We start from the raw sequence: 16,788 nt of genomic DNA on the forward strand, positions 1-16,788 counted from the left end.
ATGGCTCTGGCCCCTGTATTGTTTTTAAAGCCTGGGAGGGGAACTGTGGAGAATGACTCACGTGTGGACACAGGGACCGTGTTGGCCACGGGGGTCGAAGTCGAGGGTGTCAGCCCTGGGAGGAAACAGAGATGGATAGAGGGGGGCAGACGGACCCTCCTGGAGAAGAGGGAGTGTCCTACATACAGATAATCAGGTACTTTTGGGGTCCTTAGACTGGGCTGGAGCCAGAGACCACTGGGGTCAGACGGGAGTTTTGTGGGCTTCTCCCAACCTGGGAAGGTGGCAGCAGATAGCAGGAGGGGACATGTCCCAGCATAGGGGTCCTGGTGAGTGCTCACTGGTGGGGAGTGGTTAGGGTGAGTGGGTGTATTCTACAGGGACACTGGGGGTACGGGGTTATGAGGAGCGGGTGAGAGTCCGGGGTCCTTTGCTTCCTTTTTTGGGGGAAGCCCACCCTGCAGTACTCAGGGCTGACTCCCAGCTCTGTGCTCAGGGATCACTTCTGGCAGGGCTCCGAGGACTCTATGTGTTGCCATGGATAGAACCCAGGTCTGCCACATGCAAGGCAAGTGCCCTCCCCACTGTACTCTCTCTCCAGGCCCCTTGTTACAATTTCCATCCATTCACTCATTCCCGGTAGCATCTCACAGCAGGAAATGCCTACCCGAGGCTGTGAAGAAGATGGATGGTGTCTCTGAAGATGCAGTGGTTACCATTGAAGCTAGAGAGAAATAAATGCTAGTTTGCGACTGGACTAAGGGAAGGAAGAGGGTACAGCCCTGCCCTGGGATTTCTATTTTTTTTCCACCTTGGACATTACAGACCACGAGTGCCCATGGATGAGGACTGGCAGTGAGCTTTTGTCTGCTCTAGTTCCTGGGTCAGGATTATCATAGTAATTATATATAGTGATATATCACATTATAGAACTATATAGCGTATAAAATCAAACCATTAAAATATATTAATCCTAACCCAGGAATTACAATTTATATAATCAAAATCTCATCTTACTATATAGTAAAGAATATTAGATAATAATATATAATTATGTAGCACTGTCAAGCAATAGCACAGCAGGTAGGGTGTTTGCCTTGCATCCGGCCGACCCGGGTTCGATTCCTCCGTCCCTCCTGGAGAGCCCGGCAAGCTACAGAGAGTGTCCTGGCTGCACGGCACAGCCTGGCAAGCTACCCATGGCATATATCATATGCTAAAAACAGTAACAACAAGTCTTACAATGGAGACGTTACTGGTGCCTGCTCGAGCAAATCAATGAACAACGGGATGACAGTGCTACAGTGCTATTATATAATTATTGAAACATTAGCACTGTAGCACTGTCATCCCGTTGTTCATCGACTTGCTCCAGCGGGCACCAGTAACGTCTCCATTGTGAGACCTGTGCCACGGGGGGCTTGCCAGGCTCTGCCGTGCGGGTGGAATACTATCGGTAACTTGTTAGGCTCTCCGAGAGGGATGGAGGAATCAAAACCGGGTCAGCTGTGTGCCAGGAAAATGCCCTACCCACTGTGCTATTGCTCCAGTCCATTGTAACATTAATATATTATAGTATAAATCGATTTGGAGGGTCATACTGTGCAGTGCTCAGGGACAACTCCTGGCTCTGTGCTCAGATCATCAGCTCAGCTGTTTGCAAGGCAAGTGCCCTGCTCACTGTACTATCTTTCTGGCCTCCCTTGATACAATTCTCATCCATTCATTCATGACCAGCAGTACTTCATAGCAGAAAATTCCTACCTAAGGGCATATTAATATAATTATATTAATACATTTCATGGTTTGGAGCGATAGCCCAGCGGGTAGGGTGTTTGTCATGCACATGGATGACCCAGGTTCGATTCCTCCGACCCTCTCAGAGAGCACAGCAAGCTACCCAGAGTATCTCGCTGGCACGGTAGAGCCTGGCAAGCTACCCAAGGCGTATTGGATATGCAAAAACAGTAACAACAAGTCTCACCATGGAGACGTTACTGGTGCCCACTCAAGCAAATCGATGAGCAGCGGGATGACAGTGTCAGCGACAGTTTATATGGCAGCATATTTATGTATATTATGCATGATATAAATACAATAAATATATTATGTTATATAGTATATATAGTATATACATTATATATACATTATATATACCATATAGTATTTTACATAATTATATAATACATGTATCAATCTATGACTGTAGGTTATGGCTAATTTGAAGGGTGGGCTGAAGGGTCTTTGTAGAGACTCCCCAAACCTCCCCCATACTCACTTTGGGGGGTCGTGGCTGGGTTCTGGTAGGTGAAACCTGCAGAGGGAAAGGAAGAGTGGCTGTCGAGGGTCGCGGGGAGGGAGACCGGGCCCCAAGAGCCACGGAAACCAAGCCACCAAGATGGGGCTCGCCATCACGACTCTCACCATCGACGTAGAGACTGTTCTTGTCCAGCGTGTAGTGCCCCAGCTGGGAGACGCCCTGTGTCTGCTGGTCAAGCTCCCAGTACAGCCGCTCCCTGTCCAGCCCGCTCTCCTCGGGGCCAGGGGAGTAGTAGGAGCAGACCATGTCCGTGGCCGTGGCAGCTCCATCGTTCTCGGGCCTGGGAGGGCGGGTGAAGGGTAAGGGCGTGCGCGGGGGAGGTTTTTATAGCCACAACTCACAAAGCGGCAACCAGGAGAAAAAGGGTTCTCTCTCTCTCTCTCTCTCTCTCTCTCTCTCTCTCTCTCTCTCTCTCTCTGTCTCTCTCTGTCTCTCTTTCTCTCTCTCTTTTTTTTTTGCAGTGTCAAGGCTAGAACCTGGATTTCAAGCCTTTGGGGTATGAGATCCAGACCCTGAAAAATGAAACTGAGAAAGGACAAAACGGCAGAAAAAGATCCTCCTAGTCCCTGGACTTGAGTCCCATTGATTTGTGAGCAGGATCAGCAGGTAAGGCGCTTGCCTTGCCTGTGGCTGCCCCCTGGGTTCAACCCCCAACTCCCCATAGGGAGTGATCATCAGGAGTGATTCCTGAGTGCAGGGTCAGGAGTTAGCCCCGAGCATCACCAGGGGCGGCACTCCCTCACACCCCAAACAGAAACAAAAAGAAAGCAAAGTGGAGAAAGGACTTTGCAGAAACCCTGGGGTCTGACCCAACGCCTCATGCTCCCCTTTTGGGTCTAAGTGAAGGCAGGAACGAATGCAGAAAGCGAAACAGTGGAAGAAGTTACATGGTTGGGAGGGAGAGGAATACAAGGCGAAACAGCTTTACACACTGAACTGGTACCATGCAATTGCCCCTCTGCATAGGATACCAAGTGAGGCGGGCGTTGGGCAGGAAGGGAACCCCGCAGAGGGCCTGGGTGCTGGGGCGGCGCTTGACACAGGTGTTCCACAGCCTTACCTGAGCTGGGCCAGTCTGCAGCCAGAGTAGTGGGGCCCCAAGCTGGAGTTCTGCAACAGGGGCTGGAGCTGTGGGAGAGTGGGAGGAGGGAACATGAATGTTTGCTCCAGAGAAGCTTGGTGAGGTGGGCGGGGCTGGCGTCAGTGGGCGGGGTTTGTATCCATGGGGACAGGTAGAGGGGAGCGATCTGATTTGCAGACACCTCGAGGTAGGCGGGGCATTGCGGCAGTGGGCGTGGCGGGATGCGGTGGGCGGGGCTCTCACCAGCAGTTGCAGGACCTGGTCTGTGGCTTCAAATATGCTGGAACCAGAGAGATGCATCTCCTCCACATAGGGCAGGTTGGTGATGGTGAAGTTGATGGTGAATGGCACCAGCACAAGGCCAGAGGCTGCAGGGGGTGGGGGTGTTGGGATGGACGAGAAATGCCCGGCATGCCCACCCTAAGCATAGAACTGAGTGGCGGTGGGGGGGACCCACAAGCATGCCAACGAGTGTGGCTGTAGCGGGGAGGGGACTCTTGCTTTAACAAGAGAGCCATCCTCCCTGCCTGGTGCCCACTTCTACACATGGTAGGCCCGAGGCCAGAGTTTTGGCAGGAGAAAGCAGGAAGCGTGGAGGAAGCACTTACTTGGGGAGACCGGGGCCTCGGTGCTGAGTAGGGCGGTGGGAGGGGGCACGGAAGCTGCAGAGAGAGCGAGAGAGAGAGAGAGAGAGAGGGGGGGGGGTACAGCAGGAAAGAAGTCCATTATACTGCACTGTGTGGTGTCATCTCTCCACCAGCTGCCTTCCCCTCCCAAGACCTTTTTTTCTGGATTTCCTGGAGTAGTAATGTACTGAGCAGTCACACTTCCCTTTGGGAATATCTGTCTTGGGCTGGAGAGACAGACAGCCAAGAAGACCTGCCATGTGGCCGGCCCAGGTTCAATCCCTGGCACTGCATATGGTCCCCCCTGAGCCCACTAGGAGCACGGAGCCAGGGGTAAACCCTGAGAACCACTGATAAACCTCCACAATAATAAAAGACCTTTTAATTAAAACGTGTTGTTAAAAATTCTGTGTGTCTGTGTGCTTGTGGGACCATACAGTGCCAGGCATAGCACCCAGGGTTCCTGCCTGCAAAACCTGTTTTGCTGTCCTTGAGACTCTGCCCAGCTTTTCCACAAATCAAATGAATCAGACACAATTACATCATCAGGTACAAATCATGCTGATGTTTGTGCATTTTTCTTCCTCTTTTCCCTCCCTTCCTCCCTTCCTCCCTCCCTTCCTCCCTCCCTCCCTCCTTCCTTCCTTCCTTCCTTCCTTCCTTCCTTCCTTCCTTCCTTCCTTCCTTTTTCCTTCCTTCCTTCCTTCCTTCCCTCCTTCCCATTCTCCCTCCCTTTCTTTCTTTCCTTCTTTCATTTGTTCCCTCTCCTTCCTCCCTTCCTTCCTCCCTCCCTCCCTCCCTTCCTTCCTTCCTTCCTTCCTTCCTTCCTTCCTTCCTTCCTTCCTTCCTTCCTTCCTTCCTTCCTTCCTTCCTTCCTTCCTTTCTCTCTTCCTTTCCCTGGTCCTTTCCTCCCTCCCCTTTTCTTTTCCTTCCATCCTTCCCTTTCCCTTACTACACTCATATTTCCTTTCCCTCTCTTCTCCTCCCTCCCTTTCATTTTAGGCCACACCTAGGGGGGCTCAGAAATGACTATCCACCTGTTGCTCCAGCCCCCTACTTCCAGAAATGGAACCTCCCCTCACCTGTGAGGCTGGTGAGAGGATTTGGCATTTCTGTAGAAACTGGGGTGATAGTCACACCTGGGGGAACAAAATCCAAAGTTCAAAGGGGTCCTCCCCTTCTTGAAATGGCTGGGATGGTGGGGTGGGGGTGCATGCCTGGGTTTTCTTGGGTGCTCCAGTTCACTGAGGTGGAAGTGGAGTTCCTGGGACAACAAAACCTTTTGGGATTCTTTTTTTTAGAAAAATGGGGGGGGGTTGCAGGAGCGATAGCACAGCAGGTAGGGTGTTTGCCTTGCACACGGCCGACCCTTGTTTGATTCCTCCGTCCCTCTCGAAGAACACGACAAGCTACTGAGAGTATCCTGCCTGCACAGCACAGCCTGGCAAGCTACCTTGTGGCATATTCAATATGCCAAAAACAGTAACAACAAGTTTCATCATAGAGACGTTACTGGTGCCCTGCTTGAGGCAAATTAATGAGCAACGGGATACAATGACAGTGACAGTTTGTATGGCAACATATTTATGTATATTATGCATGATATAAATACAATAAATATATTATGTTATATAGTATATATAGTATATACATTATATATACATTATATATACCATATAGTATTTTACATAATTATATAATACATGTATCAATCTATGACTGTAGGTTATGGCTAATTTGAAGGGTGGGCTGAAGGGTCTTTGTAGAGACTCCCCAAACCTCCCCATACTCACTTTGGGGGGTCGTGGCTGGGTTCTGGGAGGTGAAACCTGCAGAGGGAAAGGAAGAGCCGCTGTCGAGGGTCGCGGGGAGGGAGACCGACCCCAAGAGCCACGGAAACAAGCCACCAAGATGGGGCTCGCCATCACGACTCTCACCATCGACGTAGAGACTGTTCTTGTCCAGCGTGTAGTGCCCCAGCTGGGAGACGCCCTGTGTCTGCTGGTCAAGCTCCCAGTACAGCCGCTCCCTGTCCAGCCCGCTCTCCTCGGGGCCAGGGGAGTAGTAGGAGCAGACCATGTCCGTGGCCGTGGCAGCTCCATCGTTCTCGGGCCTGGGAGGGCGGGTGAAGGGTAAAGGCGTGCTCGGGGGAGGTTTTTATAGCCACAACTCACAAAGCGGCAACCAGGAGAAAAAGGGTTCTCTCTCTCTCTCTCTCTCTCTCTCTCTCTCTCTCTCTCTCTTTCTCTCTCTCTGCAGTGTCAAGGCTAGAACCTGGGGCATGAGATCCAGACCCAAAAAATGAAACTGAGTAAGGGCAAAAGGGCAGAAAAAGTTACTCCTAGTGCCCGGACTGAGTCCTTGAATTGTGAGCAGGATCAGCGGGGAAGGAGCTTGCCTTGCCTGTGGCTGCCCCCTGGGGTTCAACCCCCAACTCCCAGTAGGATCCCTGAGCCCCATCATGAGTGATTCCTGAGTGCAGAGACAGCAGTTAGCCCCGAGCATCGCCAGTGCGCCCCCCACTTCCCCACGGGCTCGCAAACAAAAACATAAAGAAAGCAAAGTGGAGAAAGGACTTTGCAGAAACCCTGGGGTCTGACCACGCCTCATGCTCCCCTTTTGGGTCTAGTGAAAGCAGGAACGAATGCAGAAAGGGAAGCAGTGGAAGAAGTTACATGGTTGGGAGGGAGAGGAATACAAGGCGAAACAGCTTTACACACTGAACTGGTACCATGCAATTGCCCCTCTGCATAGGATACCAAGTGAGGCGGGCGTTGGGCAGGAAGGGAACCCCGCAGAGGGCCTGGGTACCGGGGTGGCATCTTGGCACAGGTGTTCCACAGCCTTACCTGAGCTGGGCCAGTCCTGCAGCCGAAGTAGTGGGGTCCCAAGCTGGAGTTCTGCAACAGGGGCTGGAGCTGTGGGAGAGTGGGAGGAAGGAACATGAATGTTTGCTCCAGAGAAGCTTGGTGAGGTGGGCGGGGCTGGCGTCAGTGGGCGGGGTTTGTATCCATGGGGACAGGTAGAGGGGAGCGATCTGATTTGCAGACACCTCGAGGTAGGCGGGGCATTGCGGCAGTGGGCGTGGCGGATGTGGTGGGGCGGGGCTCTCACCAGCAGTTGCAGGACCTGGTCTGTGGCTTCAAATATGCTGGAACCAGAGAGATGCATCTCCTCCACATAGGGCAGGTTGGTGATGGTGAAGTTGATGGTGAATGGCACCAGCGCAAGGCCAGAGGCTGCAGGGGGGTGGGGGTGTTGGGGATGGACGAGAAATGCCCTGTGTACCTGGCCTAAGCATAGAACTGAGTGGCGGTAGGGGGGACCCACAAGCATGCCCAACGAGTGTGGCTGTAGCGGGGAGGGGACTCTTGCTTTAACAGGAGAGCCATCCTCCCTGCCTGGTGCCCACTTCTGTGCATGGTAGGCCCGAGGCCAGAGTTTTGGCAGGAGAAAGCAGGAAAGCGTGGAGGAAGCACTTACTTGGGGAGTATCGGGGCCTCGGTGCTGAGTAGGGCGGTGGGAGGGGGCACGGAAGCTGCAGAGAGAGAGAGAGGGGGGGGGGGGTTACAGCAGGAAAGAAGTCCATTTTACTGCGCTGTGTGGTGTCATCTCTCCACCAGCTGCCTTCCCCTCCCAAGACCTTTTTTTCTGGATTTCCTGAGTAGCAATGTACTGAGCAGTCACACTTCCCTTTGGGAATATCTGTCTTGGGCTGGAGAGACAGACAGCCAAGAAGACCTGCCATGTGGCCGGCCAGGTTCGATCCCTGTCACTGCATATGGTCCCCCCCTGAGCCCCACTAGGAGCACGGAGCCAAGGGTAAACCCTGAGAACCACTGATAAACCTCCACAATAATAAAAGATCCTTTTTTAATAAAAAACGTGTTGTCAAGAACTCTGTGTGTGTATGTGTATGTGTGTTTGTCTCCTGGTGGTTCCCCAAGGGGGGACCATGCAGTGCCAGGCATAGCACCCAGGGTTCCTGCCTGCAAAGCCTGTTTTCCTGTCCTTGAGCCTCTGCCCAGACTGTCCACAAATCAAATGAATCAGACACAATTCCATCATCAGGTACAAATCATGCTGATGCTTGTGCAGTTTCCTTCCTCTTTTCCCTTCCTTTCTCCTTCCCTCCCTCCCTCCCTCCCTCCCCTACCCTCTCTCCCTCCCTTTCTCCCTCCCTTCCTCCCTTCCTCCTCCATCCCTTCCTTCCTTCCTTCCTTCCTTCCTTCCTTCCTTCCTTCCTTCCTTCCTTCCTTCCTTCCTTCCCTTTCCTTCTTTCCTCCCTCCCTCCTACTCTTCCCTCCCTCCCTCCTTTCTTCCTTCCTTACTTCCTTCTTTCATTCCTTAACTCTTTCCCATCCTCCCTCCCTTCCTTTCTTTCCTTCCTTCATTTGTTCCCTCTCCTTCCTCCTTCCCTCCCTCCCTCCCTCCTTCCTCCCTTCTTTCTCCCTCCCTCCCTCCCTTCCTTCCTTCCTTCCTTCCTTCCTTCCTTCCTTCCTTCCTTCCTTCCTTCCTTCCTTCCTTCCTTCCTTCCTTCCTTCCTTCCTTCCTTTCTTCCTCCCTTTCTTTCTTTCCTTGGTCTTTTCTCCCTCCCCTTTTCCTTCCTTCCATCCCTCCCTTCCCCCTTCCTTCCCTCGTTCTTTACTTTCCCTCTCTTCTCCCTCCTTCCCTTTCATTTTTAGGCCACACCCAGGGGGGCTCCGGAATGACTATCCACCTGTTCTTCCAGACCCCCCACTTCCTATTTCCGGCAGAGGATTCCTTCTCTCACCTGTGAGGCTGGTGAAAGGATTTGGCATTTCTATAGTAACTGGGTGATAGTCACACCTGGGGGAACAAAATCCAAAGTTCAAAAGGGTGCTCCCCTTCTTGAAATGGCTGGGATGGTGGAGTGGGGGTGCATGCCTGGGTTTTCTTGGGTGCTCCAGTTCACTGGAGGTGGAAGGTAGAGTTCTTGAGAAAGCAAAAACTTTTTGGGATTCTTTTTTTTTAAAAAATGGGGAGGGGTTGCTGGAGTGATAGCACAGCAGGTAGGGTGTTTGCCTTGCCCGCGACTGACCCAGGTTCAATTCCCAGCATCCCATATGGTCCCCCGAGCACCGCCAGGAGTAATTCCTGAGTGCATGAGCCAGAAATAACCCCTGTGCAATGCCGGGTGTGACCCAAAAAGAAAAATAAATAAAGCAAAAAATGGGGGGCTTCCAAGCAGTATTCAGGTGCCTGGGGGTCCCTCTTGGGGGCTCAGTCAACATTGCTGTAGATTCAGTGCCAGGGATGGAGGATCTGGTGCAGGTTGGTCCTCCACAGTGTCCAGGATGGCCCTGGGTCCCCTGGCAGTGCTCAGGGGCCTCCAGAAACACATGGGTGGTCCTTAGGGAACTTCCAGGGCTGTGCCATGTGATTGTGGGGGGATCCTATGTAGCGCCAGGGAATGGTGACATGCAAGCCAGCACCTTCACCCAGTCCCTTCTTGGTTCTTGATTCCTCCTTTCTAGAAGTTTTGAGAGACCCCCAAAGCATCAGCATACTCACTGTTGGGGGGTGTGGTCCAGGCCGGGAGGGTGAAGCCTTCAGGGAGAGAAGGAGGAAGGATGAGATAAAGGGGGAACGAGGGAAGGGGATATGGTAAGAAGATGTTGCTCTACCTACATTAGAAGATAAAAATAAAAAACAACATTTTAAATGTTTGTTGGTTTTTGGCTTTGGGGCCACACCTGGCAGTGCTCCGGGCTTTCTCCTGGCTCTGTGGCAGGGATTGCTTCTGGTGGGATGGTAGGATGCTATGCGGTGCCCAGGGTGGAAGCCAGCTTCTGTGCGAAGCAAGAGTCTTCCCCACTGTCCTCTTTTGCTAATATCCTCAAATGAAAACTATCTGAACACAGTGATGGGCCATGAGCCTGTACCACATTCACCTGGGCACCATTCCCCAAGACCGCGCGCTCGCGTGAGTGTGTGTGTGTGTGTGTCTGTGTGTCTGTGTGTCTGTGTGTCTGTGTCTGTGTGTGTGATCCCCCAGACACCGCAAAGGGCAGGGAGTTGGGGGGGGGAGCAGAAATGAAAAAGAAATCAAAATAAATCTTTGGGGTGGGGGAAGTGGTGGCTACTCACCATTGACGGTGAGACTGTTGGGGTTCAGGCTGTAAGGGCCCAGCAGGCTTGCATCCTGGGTTTGCTGCTTTAGCTCCTGGTAAAGCTGCTCCCTGTCCAGCTCAGGTCCTGTGGGATCCTGGTAGTGGGTGCAGACCAGGTCCACACTTGTGGCTGCCCCATCATTCTCGGGCCTGGGGGAGAGGTAGAGCACATGGTATAGAACTGTGACATTTGGAGGCTAATAACAGGAAATAATAGGAACATAGCAAAGAGGGGAAAAGTTAGACTGATATTCATTTTGAAACAAATGTGTGTGCGTGCGTGTGTGTGTGTGTGTGTGTGTGTGTGTGTGTGTGTTTGGGCCACACCTGGCTGTGCTCAGCTTACTCCTGGCTCTATGCTTAAGAGATCACTCCTGGAAGTGCTCAGGGGACCCTATGTGATCGCCCCCTGCAAGGCCAGTGCCCCACTTGCTGTCCATCTCTTTGGCCCTAGATGGAGTCTTTTTTGTGAGAAATAACACCAGCTGGAACTGTGAGTGGAGCTCACAATTCTGCTCCAATTCCCAGCAAAGCAGACATCTGCTTCCTCATCCTTGATGCAGGAATGGATGGGAAATTTGGGTTTCAACAAAGAAGCAAACAACCAAAAAAACTCATTTGTCTGAGCAAGAACCAAAAAAAAGGGGTGCCCTGAATCAAGGGTGATAGTTTCAGAAGGATGGCCTTTTTTTTTTTTTTCTTTTTAGGTCACACTCAGCAATGCACAGGGGTTACTCCTGGCTCATGTACTCATAAAATACTCCTGGCGGTGCTCAGGGTACCATATGGGATGCTGGGAATCAAACCGGGGTTGGTCGCGTGCAAGGCAAACACCCTACCTGCTGTGCTATCGCTCCAGCCCCCAAGGATGGCATTAATTAAAAAAAAAACTGTCTTATATTTTCTTTTGGGGGCTGTACCTCACGGCGCTCCAGGGGCTATTCCTGGCTGTGTTCAGTGGTGACACGTGGCAGTGCTCAGGGGACCCTGTGCAGTGCTAGGGATCAAGGTAAGCATCTTAGCCCCTGTACTATCTCTCCAGCAACCAGAAGGCAGCGTTTCTAGCTCTGTGTGTGTGTGTGTGTGTGTGTGTTTGTGTGTGTGTGATAAAATCATAAACGACGTCCATCTCTGCTGGTCTCTGTGCTTCCGTGATTCCATGTCTGCTGAGGCTGTGGGCAGAGAGACCGAAGAAGGAAGGGGTTTTAGGAACTTTAATCTCACCTAAGCAGGGTCAACCTGCAGCCATAGTAGTAGGGGCCCACGCTGGTATTGTGGAACGCGGCCCGGAGCTGCAAGGCAGGGAGAGGGAGGAGGAAGCAAAACCGTGGTTGGTCCTGGCAGGAGTGAGGTGGGCGGGGCACCCCGTTGGTGGGAGGGGTTTGTATCCATGGGAACAAGAGTGAAGTAGGTGGTATCACTTTTAAGGAGCCTATAGAGATTAAGTGGGCGGGGCCTCAGTCGATGGGTGGGGTTTGTATCCATGGGAACAACGGTGAGGTGGGCCAAGAGAGGCAAGGTGGACGGGGCAGATGTCAGAGGGCGGAGTTTGCATGGGAGGCGGTCCTAGTTTGCAGGTGCGGGTCAGGTGAGGTGGGCGGGGATCTCACTAGGGGCTGCAGGACCAGATCCGTTTTGTTGAATATTCTGGATTCAGGGTGATTCATCTCCTCCTCGTAGCGCAGGTTGGTGATGGTGAAGTTGATGGTGAACGGCATCAGGACAGGGCCAGGGGCTGCAGGAGTGGGTGGGAGAGAAGTATCCAAGCCAGCCCACCGTAACCTCACAGCTGAGTGTGTGGGGGCCACCCCCACATGCATGTCTGCATCTTCCTGGGGAGGGAACTGAGTACCCAGGCAGAGAAGCGCCTCTCCTGGCAATCCCTCCTGGTCAAGGCACCCCCAAATGGTCAGAGGTGACTTGTTTGAATCCACCCTCTTCATCCCAGTTCTCTGTCCCAGGTCGTCTGCCGTCTGCTGATTTGAGCCTTAGCAGAGTCTTTTTGAAGTGCATCCCAGGTTGTGGCAGGTCCCACTGGCCCTGCCCCTCCCCGCCCACACACACCCTCCACTGTCCGCATGCAAAGCGTCTGTGCTGGGGGCCGGAGACAGAGAGCAAACGCCTACCCGCAGAGGTGGAGACTGAGTCTGACGTGGTACACTGGTGTGAGCAGCTGGGAATGGCCACCGTGGCTGGGGAGGAAACGCAGGGAGGTCCGTTCATGGGAAGGCTCTTTTGAGTTGAGCTTTTCTCTGCCGAGCAAGCCAGAGAAGCCTTCGGCCAGGTTTTTGGTTTCTTTGTTGGGTGTCTGGACCTCTCCCGGCCATGCCAGAGGCTAATCCCAGCTCTGTGCTGGCGGTCGGGGGGTCACTCATGGTGGGGTGGTGCTGGGGACCCAACTCAGGGCTCCTACATGCAAGGTATGTGCACAGCTGAGCCGTCTCTACGGTCCCTGAGGTGAGGGGGGGACTGGAGCCTTCTTGAGCCTTTGTGGGGAGGGGAGTGGGTGAGAGGAGAGAGAACCTCCAGGCAGAACACAGATGGCTACTCACTGCTGGGGGTGGAGAAGGGGATCCTGTGCGTGTACCCTGCGGAGGGAAGCGAGGAGAGTTATGAGTGTGGGGGATGGGCAGGAATGGGAGAACATGGGGCATGGGGCATTCTCTTTTTTGGGGGGTGGCAATAGTAGTGTTCAGAGTGACCCCTGATAGCACTTGGGGGACCATCGACGAACTCAGGGATCAAGCTGGGGTCCACCCTGCATTATCTCTCTGGCCCCTATGAATCTGTTGATTTTATACACACACACATACATACACACATATGTACACACAATTCTTTGTTTTGTTTGTTTTTATTTTTTGGGGCCCCACAGGAGTGCTCAGGAATCACTTCTGGTGGGGTTCGATGCCTTGCCCACTCTACCATTGCTCTGGCCCATGTAATAATCTCTACAGACCCCCTCCTCCCCCTGCCATGCACAGACACAGCAGCTCATGAGAATTCTTTTGGGGTGCCGAGGAGAATATCCCTATCTCCGCAGTACCATGGGGACAGGGGTGAGGTGGAGGGCCGAGGGCCCCTGGTGGTGGGGGATGGGTGCTGGAACCTGGAACATCGTGTGCATGAAACTCCAGCAGGAACAACCTTGTAAACCATGGTGCTTCAAAGAAAATGTTTTCCAAAGGCAAAGAAAAAAAGAACAAACCCCTTCAACCCAACCCAGAATGTCTCTGAGCGACTCCCCCCTTCTTTTTCTGTATGTTGGCTCAGCTGAACCTCCCAGAAGGGCTTAGAACAAATGCTTCTTTCTCAGGAAAAGAACTCCAGGAGAGGCCAGCCTGGAGGAGCTCAAAGCATCCAAGACACACGTACACACATATGCACATGCATGCATGCATATGCATGCACACACATGTACACAGTTGCACAAGGTATGCGCATAATATACACATGCACACACATGCACAGATGCATTCCACACACACATGCATGCATGCACACATGAACATATATGCACACACATGTGCACTCTCTCATACACACACGCACACATATACACACACACACACGCACGCACACACATTCACACAGTGCTCCCTAGTGCTGGTGTGTTGGGAGCCCAGAAGGCTTGTGGGGAGGGGTGAGGTGGGCTCCACTCACCATTGACATAGAGGCTGTCCCTGTCCAGGCTGAAGGGGCCCAGCTGGGTGACACCCTGTGTCTCTCGGTCCAGCTCCCAGTATAGCTGCTCACGGTCCAGCCCCGGGCTGTGGGGCTCGGCACGGTAGGTGCAGACAGAACTGACTCCGATGGCCCGGCGCTTCTCTCGGAACTGGAACCCCAAAATTAAGTTGGGGAGACAAGGTGGGGGTCACTCCAGGGAGGATCCTGGGAGATGTTCTCCAAGGCAGAGGCTGTGGGCACTGAGTATCACTGTCCCTGGGATGGAGTGTATGTGTGTGTGTGTGTGTGTGTGTGTGTGTGTGAGAGAGAGAGAGAGAGAGAGAGAGAGAGAGAGAGAGAGAGAGAGCAGACTATGGTTTGTGTGTCAGAGAGACAGAGAGAGACATAGAGACAGAAGAGACAGAGAGATCAGGCTATGGTGTGTGTGTGAGAGAGAGTGAGCGAGTGAGCAAGGTCAGGTTACAGTGTGTGTGTGTGTATGAGAGGGAGAGAGAGCGCAGACAATGTTGTGTGTATGTGTGTGTGTGTGAGAGAGACAGAGAGAGAGAGGGGGGCTAGGCTGTGTGTGTGTGAGACCAGATCCGGTGCAGGCATGTGCAGGCGCCCCCTCCCCCATCTTGCCTCCCCCCTCATCCTCCCCGCGAAGCTCACCTGAGCCAGGTCACTCTGCAGCCCGAGTAGTGGAGCCCGAGGCTGCTGTTTTGGAACAAGACCCGGAGCTGGGGGCGGAGAGGGTGAGTGAGGGGGGTGTGCAGGGCTCAGGGGAACCTGGAGGTGGGGGGCTTGACTGGGACCCTACCTGGCGCGTCAGGATCCGCTCGGTCAGGTTGAAGATCTCGGAGCCTGGCTCCCTCATCCCCTCTGTGTAGTTCAGGCTGGTGATGGTGAAGTTGAGGGTGAAGGGCACCAGGGCAGGGGTCCCCGCTGCAGCAGAGACGGGCGTGGGTGACCTCGGGGGCTGGCCCTCGCCCTCCAGCCCTCCCCAGGTCCCTTTCAGGGGAGACCCCCGGGCAAGAATGCGAAGGGGAAGGGGGCTTCGGACAGGCAGAAGGCTGAGCGTGAAGAAGAAACAGGGATCAGAACCCTGAGGAAGGCCGGAGGTGAGACCCCCAAGAACCAAGCATCTGACTTGGCCCAAGTGGGGCTTGTTAAGGAGAGTGAGCGGGACGGGGGTGGGGTACACCGAGACCAGATCACACACGGGCTCCGGAGGGTCGCTCCTACCTGTGGAGCTGAGGATGGTGGGTGAGAACGTGGATGATTCTAACGACAGCATAGAAGTAATTGGAGCTGAGAAATATAATGAAATAATTATAACAACAACAACAATAATAATAACGGGTCGGAGCAATAGTGCACTGGGCAAGGTGATTGCTTGAGTGCAGTCGACCCGGGTTCAATCCCCAGTAACCCATCGGGTCCCCTGAGCCCACCAGGAGTGATTCCTGAATACAGAGCCAGGGGTCAGCCCTGAGCACTGCTGGATGTGGCAAAAAAAATAATAATAACCCAAATAAATCATTAAATCAATTAAAGCTCTGGAGGAAAAGTAGCAGTGCTGCAGCTGGGCTAAGCTCTTGATGGGAACTGGGAAGTTTGAGCTTGACCCGGAGCAGGGCGTGGGTGTCTGAGGGGTCGTGGGGAGGGATCCCAACTCTCTGGGAATGAAGGCTGGGGGGGTGGGGGGCGGGGGCGGAGCTGGGATGCGGATGGGTTTGGGATACTCACTGCTGGTCGTTGGCGTCCAGAACCAACGGTTGTAACCTGCAGAGAGACACCGGGAGGGGGTTCAGGAGTGTCACAGCGGGCCCAGGACACGGGGCAGTGGCCCTGGCGTGGGGCTCACAGTTGGAGTCCCGCAACCACGCTGCATCCCAAGCATCTCCAGGGTGGCCTGGCCCATCCCTGGCACCGTAGCCACACGGCAGCACCGCATCCTTGGGCCTGGCACTGAACTGCCAGCCCGGTTGGCTGATGATCGCCAGGAGTGGCCTCAAGGCCCCTTTGAGGACCTCTTGGGGGCCCCCGAAAAAAAAGAGAAACAAAAACCATGGAGTGTGATTATGAACTGCCAGGGTGTGGAGTAAGATTGATAAGGCGAGATTGGGGGCCGGGGTGACTGGACAGCAGGGAGGCACTTGCTGGCCTTGTGTTAGGTCCCCGAATGCCAGGCCTAGAGCCAGACTGCAGCCATGACAGTCTGCAGCTAACATTTCGTTTTGACTAGGCCTAAGTTTCTGTTTCCCAGAAACTGAACTTGCAATTTCTGGTAAACTCCCAGTTGATGTCATTTGCCCAAAGAAGGAACTGCTAGGCTGGTCATGAGGGGTCACTATGTCCATATCTTGGAACAACCAGAAGCTAACTGTTATCAAATGTTGATTAATCGTTGATGACTGTTGCTTGATCACTGAATCATCGTGCTTGTTCAACCCTGGAACCTATATCAACTGCTTGCACTTGGAGGTGGAGTCGCCATCAAGAGACCACTTTGTGGGTGAGATAGTTGACCACAGTTAACTGAAATAAAACTCCTTTGCACTTGCATTACTCTCTCTCTGACTCCATGTAAGTTCACACCATGACACGAAAAAACCCGGGTACAGAACTTGCACGCAGCCAACCCAGTTTCCATCCTGGGCACCCCATAGGGTCCCCTGAGCACTCCCTGAGTGCAGAGCCAGGAGTAACACTTGGTTGTGGCTCAAAAACTGAGGGAGGGAGGGAGGGAGGGAGGGAGGGAGGGAGGGAGGGAGGGAGGGAGGGAGGGAGGGAGGGAGGGAGGAAGAGAGGAAGGGAGGAAGGAAGGAAGGAAGGAAGGAAGGAAGGAAGGAAGGAAGGAAGGAAGGAAGGAAGGAAGGAAGGAAGGAAGAAGTTAGAGGGATGGAGAAGGGAGAAAAGGAAAGAAAGAAAAAAGAGGGAGAGAAAGAAAGAAAGAAA

At 53.3% G+C, this 16,788-nt stretch overlaps 1 protein-coding gene across 1 annotated transcript in view; it reads right to left on the reverse strand.

Moving 5' to 3' along the window:
* The window catches only part of LOC101550112 (mucin-16), a 78,923-nt gene that overhangs the window by 27,062 nt on the left and 35,073 nt on the right, over positions 1 to 16,788 (reverse strand). Inside the window, 17 exon segments of the mRNA XM_055124636.1 lie at positions 62 to 115; positions 2,279 to 2,314; positions 2,425 to 2,600; positions 3,381 to 3,448; positions 3,645 to 3,821; positions 5,807 to 5,856; positions 5,965 to 6,140; positions 6,839 to 6,945; positions 7,142 to 7,266; positions 10,139 to 10,311; positions 11,386 to 11,453; positions 11,772 to 11,950; positions 12,714 to 12,749; positions 13,825 to 13,987; positions 14,496 to 14,567; positions 14,648 to 14,772; positions 15,577 to 15,612. Of these exon segments, the coding sequence (XP_054980611.1) occupies positions 62 to 115; positions 2,279 to 2,314; positions 2,425 to 2,600; positions 3,381 to 3,448; positions 3,645 to 3,821; positions 5,807 to 5,856; positions 5,965 to 6,140; positions 6,839 to 6,945; positions 7,142 to 7,266; positions 10,139 to 10,311; positions 11,386 to 11,453; positions 11,772 to 11,950; positions 12,714 to 12,749; positions 13,825 to 13,987; positions 14,496 to 14,567; positions 14,648 to 14,772; positions 15,577 to 15,612 (1,821 nt within the window).

The sequence above is a fragment of the Sorex araneus genome, chromosome 2 (genome assembly GCF_027595985.1).
Source record: "Sorex araneus isolate mSorAra2 chromosome 2, mSorAra2.pri, whole genome shotgun sequence".
Taxonomy (NCBI): Eukaryota; Metazoa; Chordata; class Mammalia; order Eulipotyphla; family Soricidae; genus Sorex; species Sorex araneus.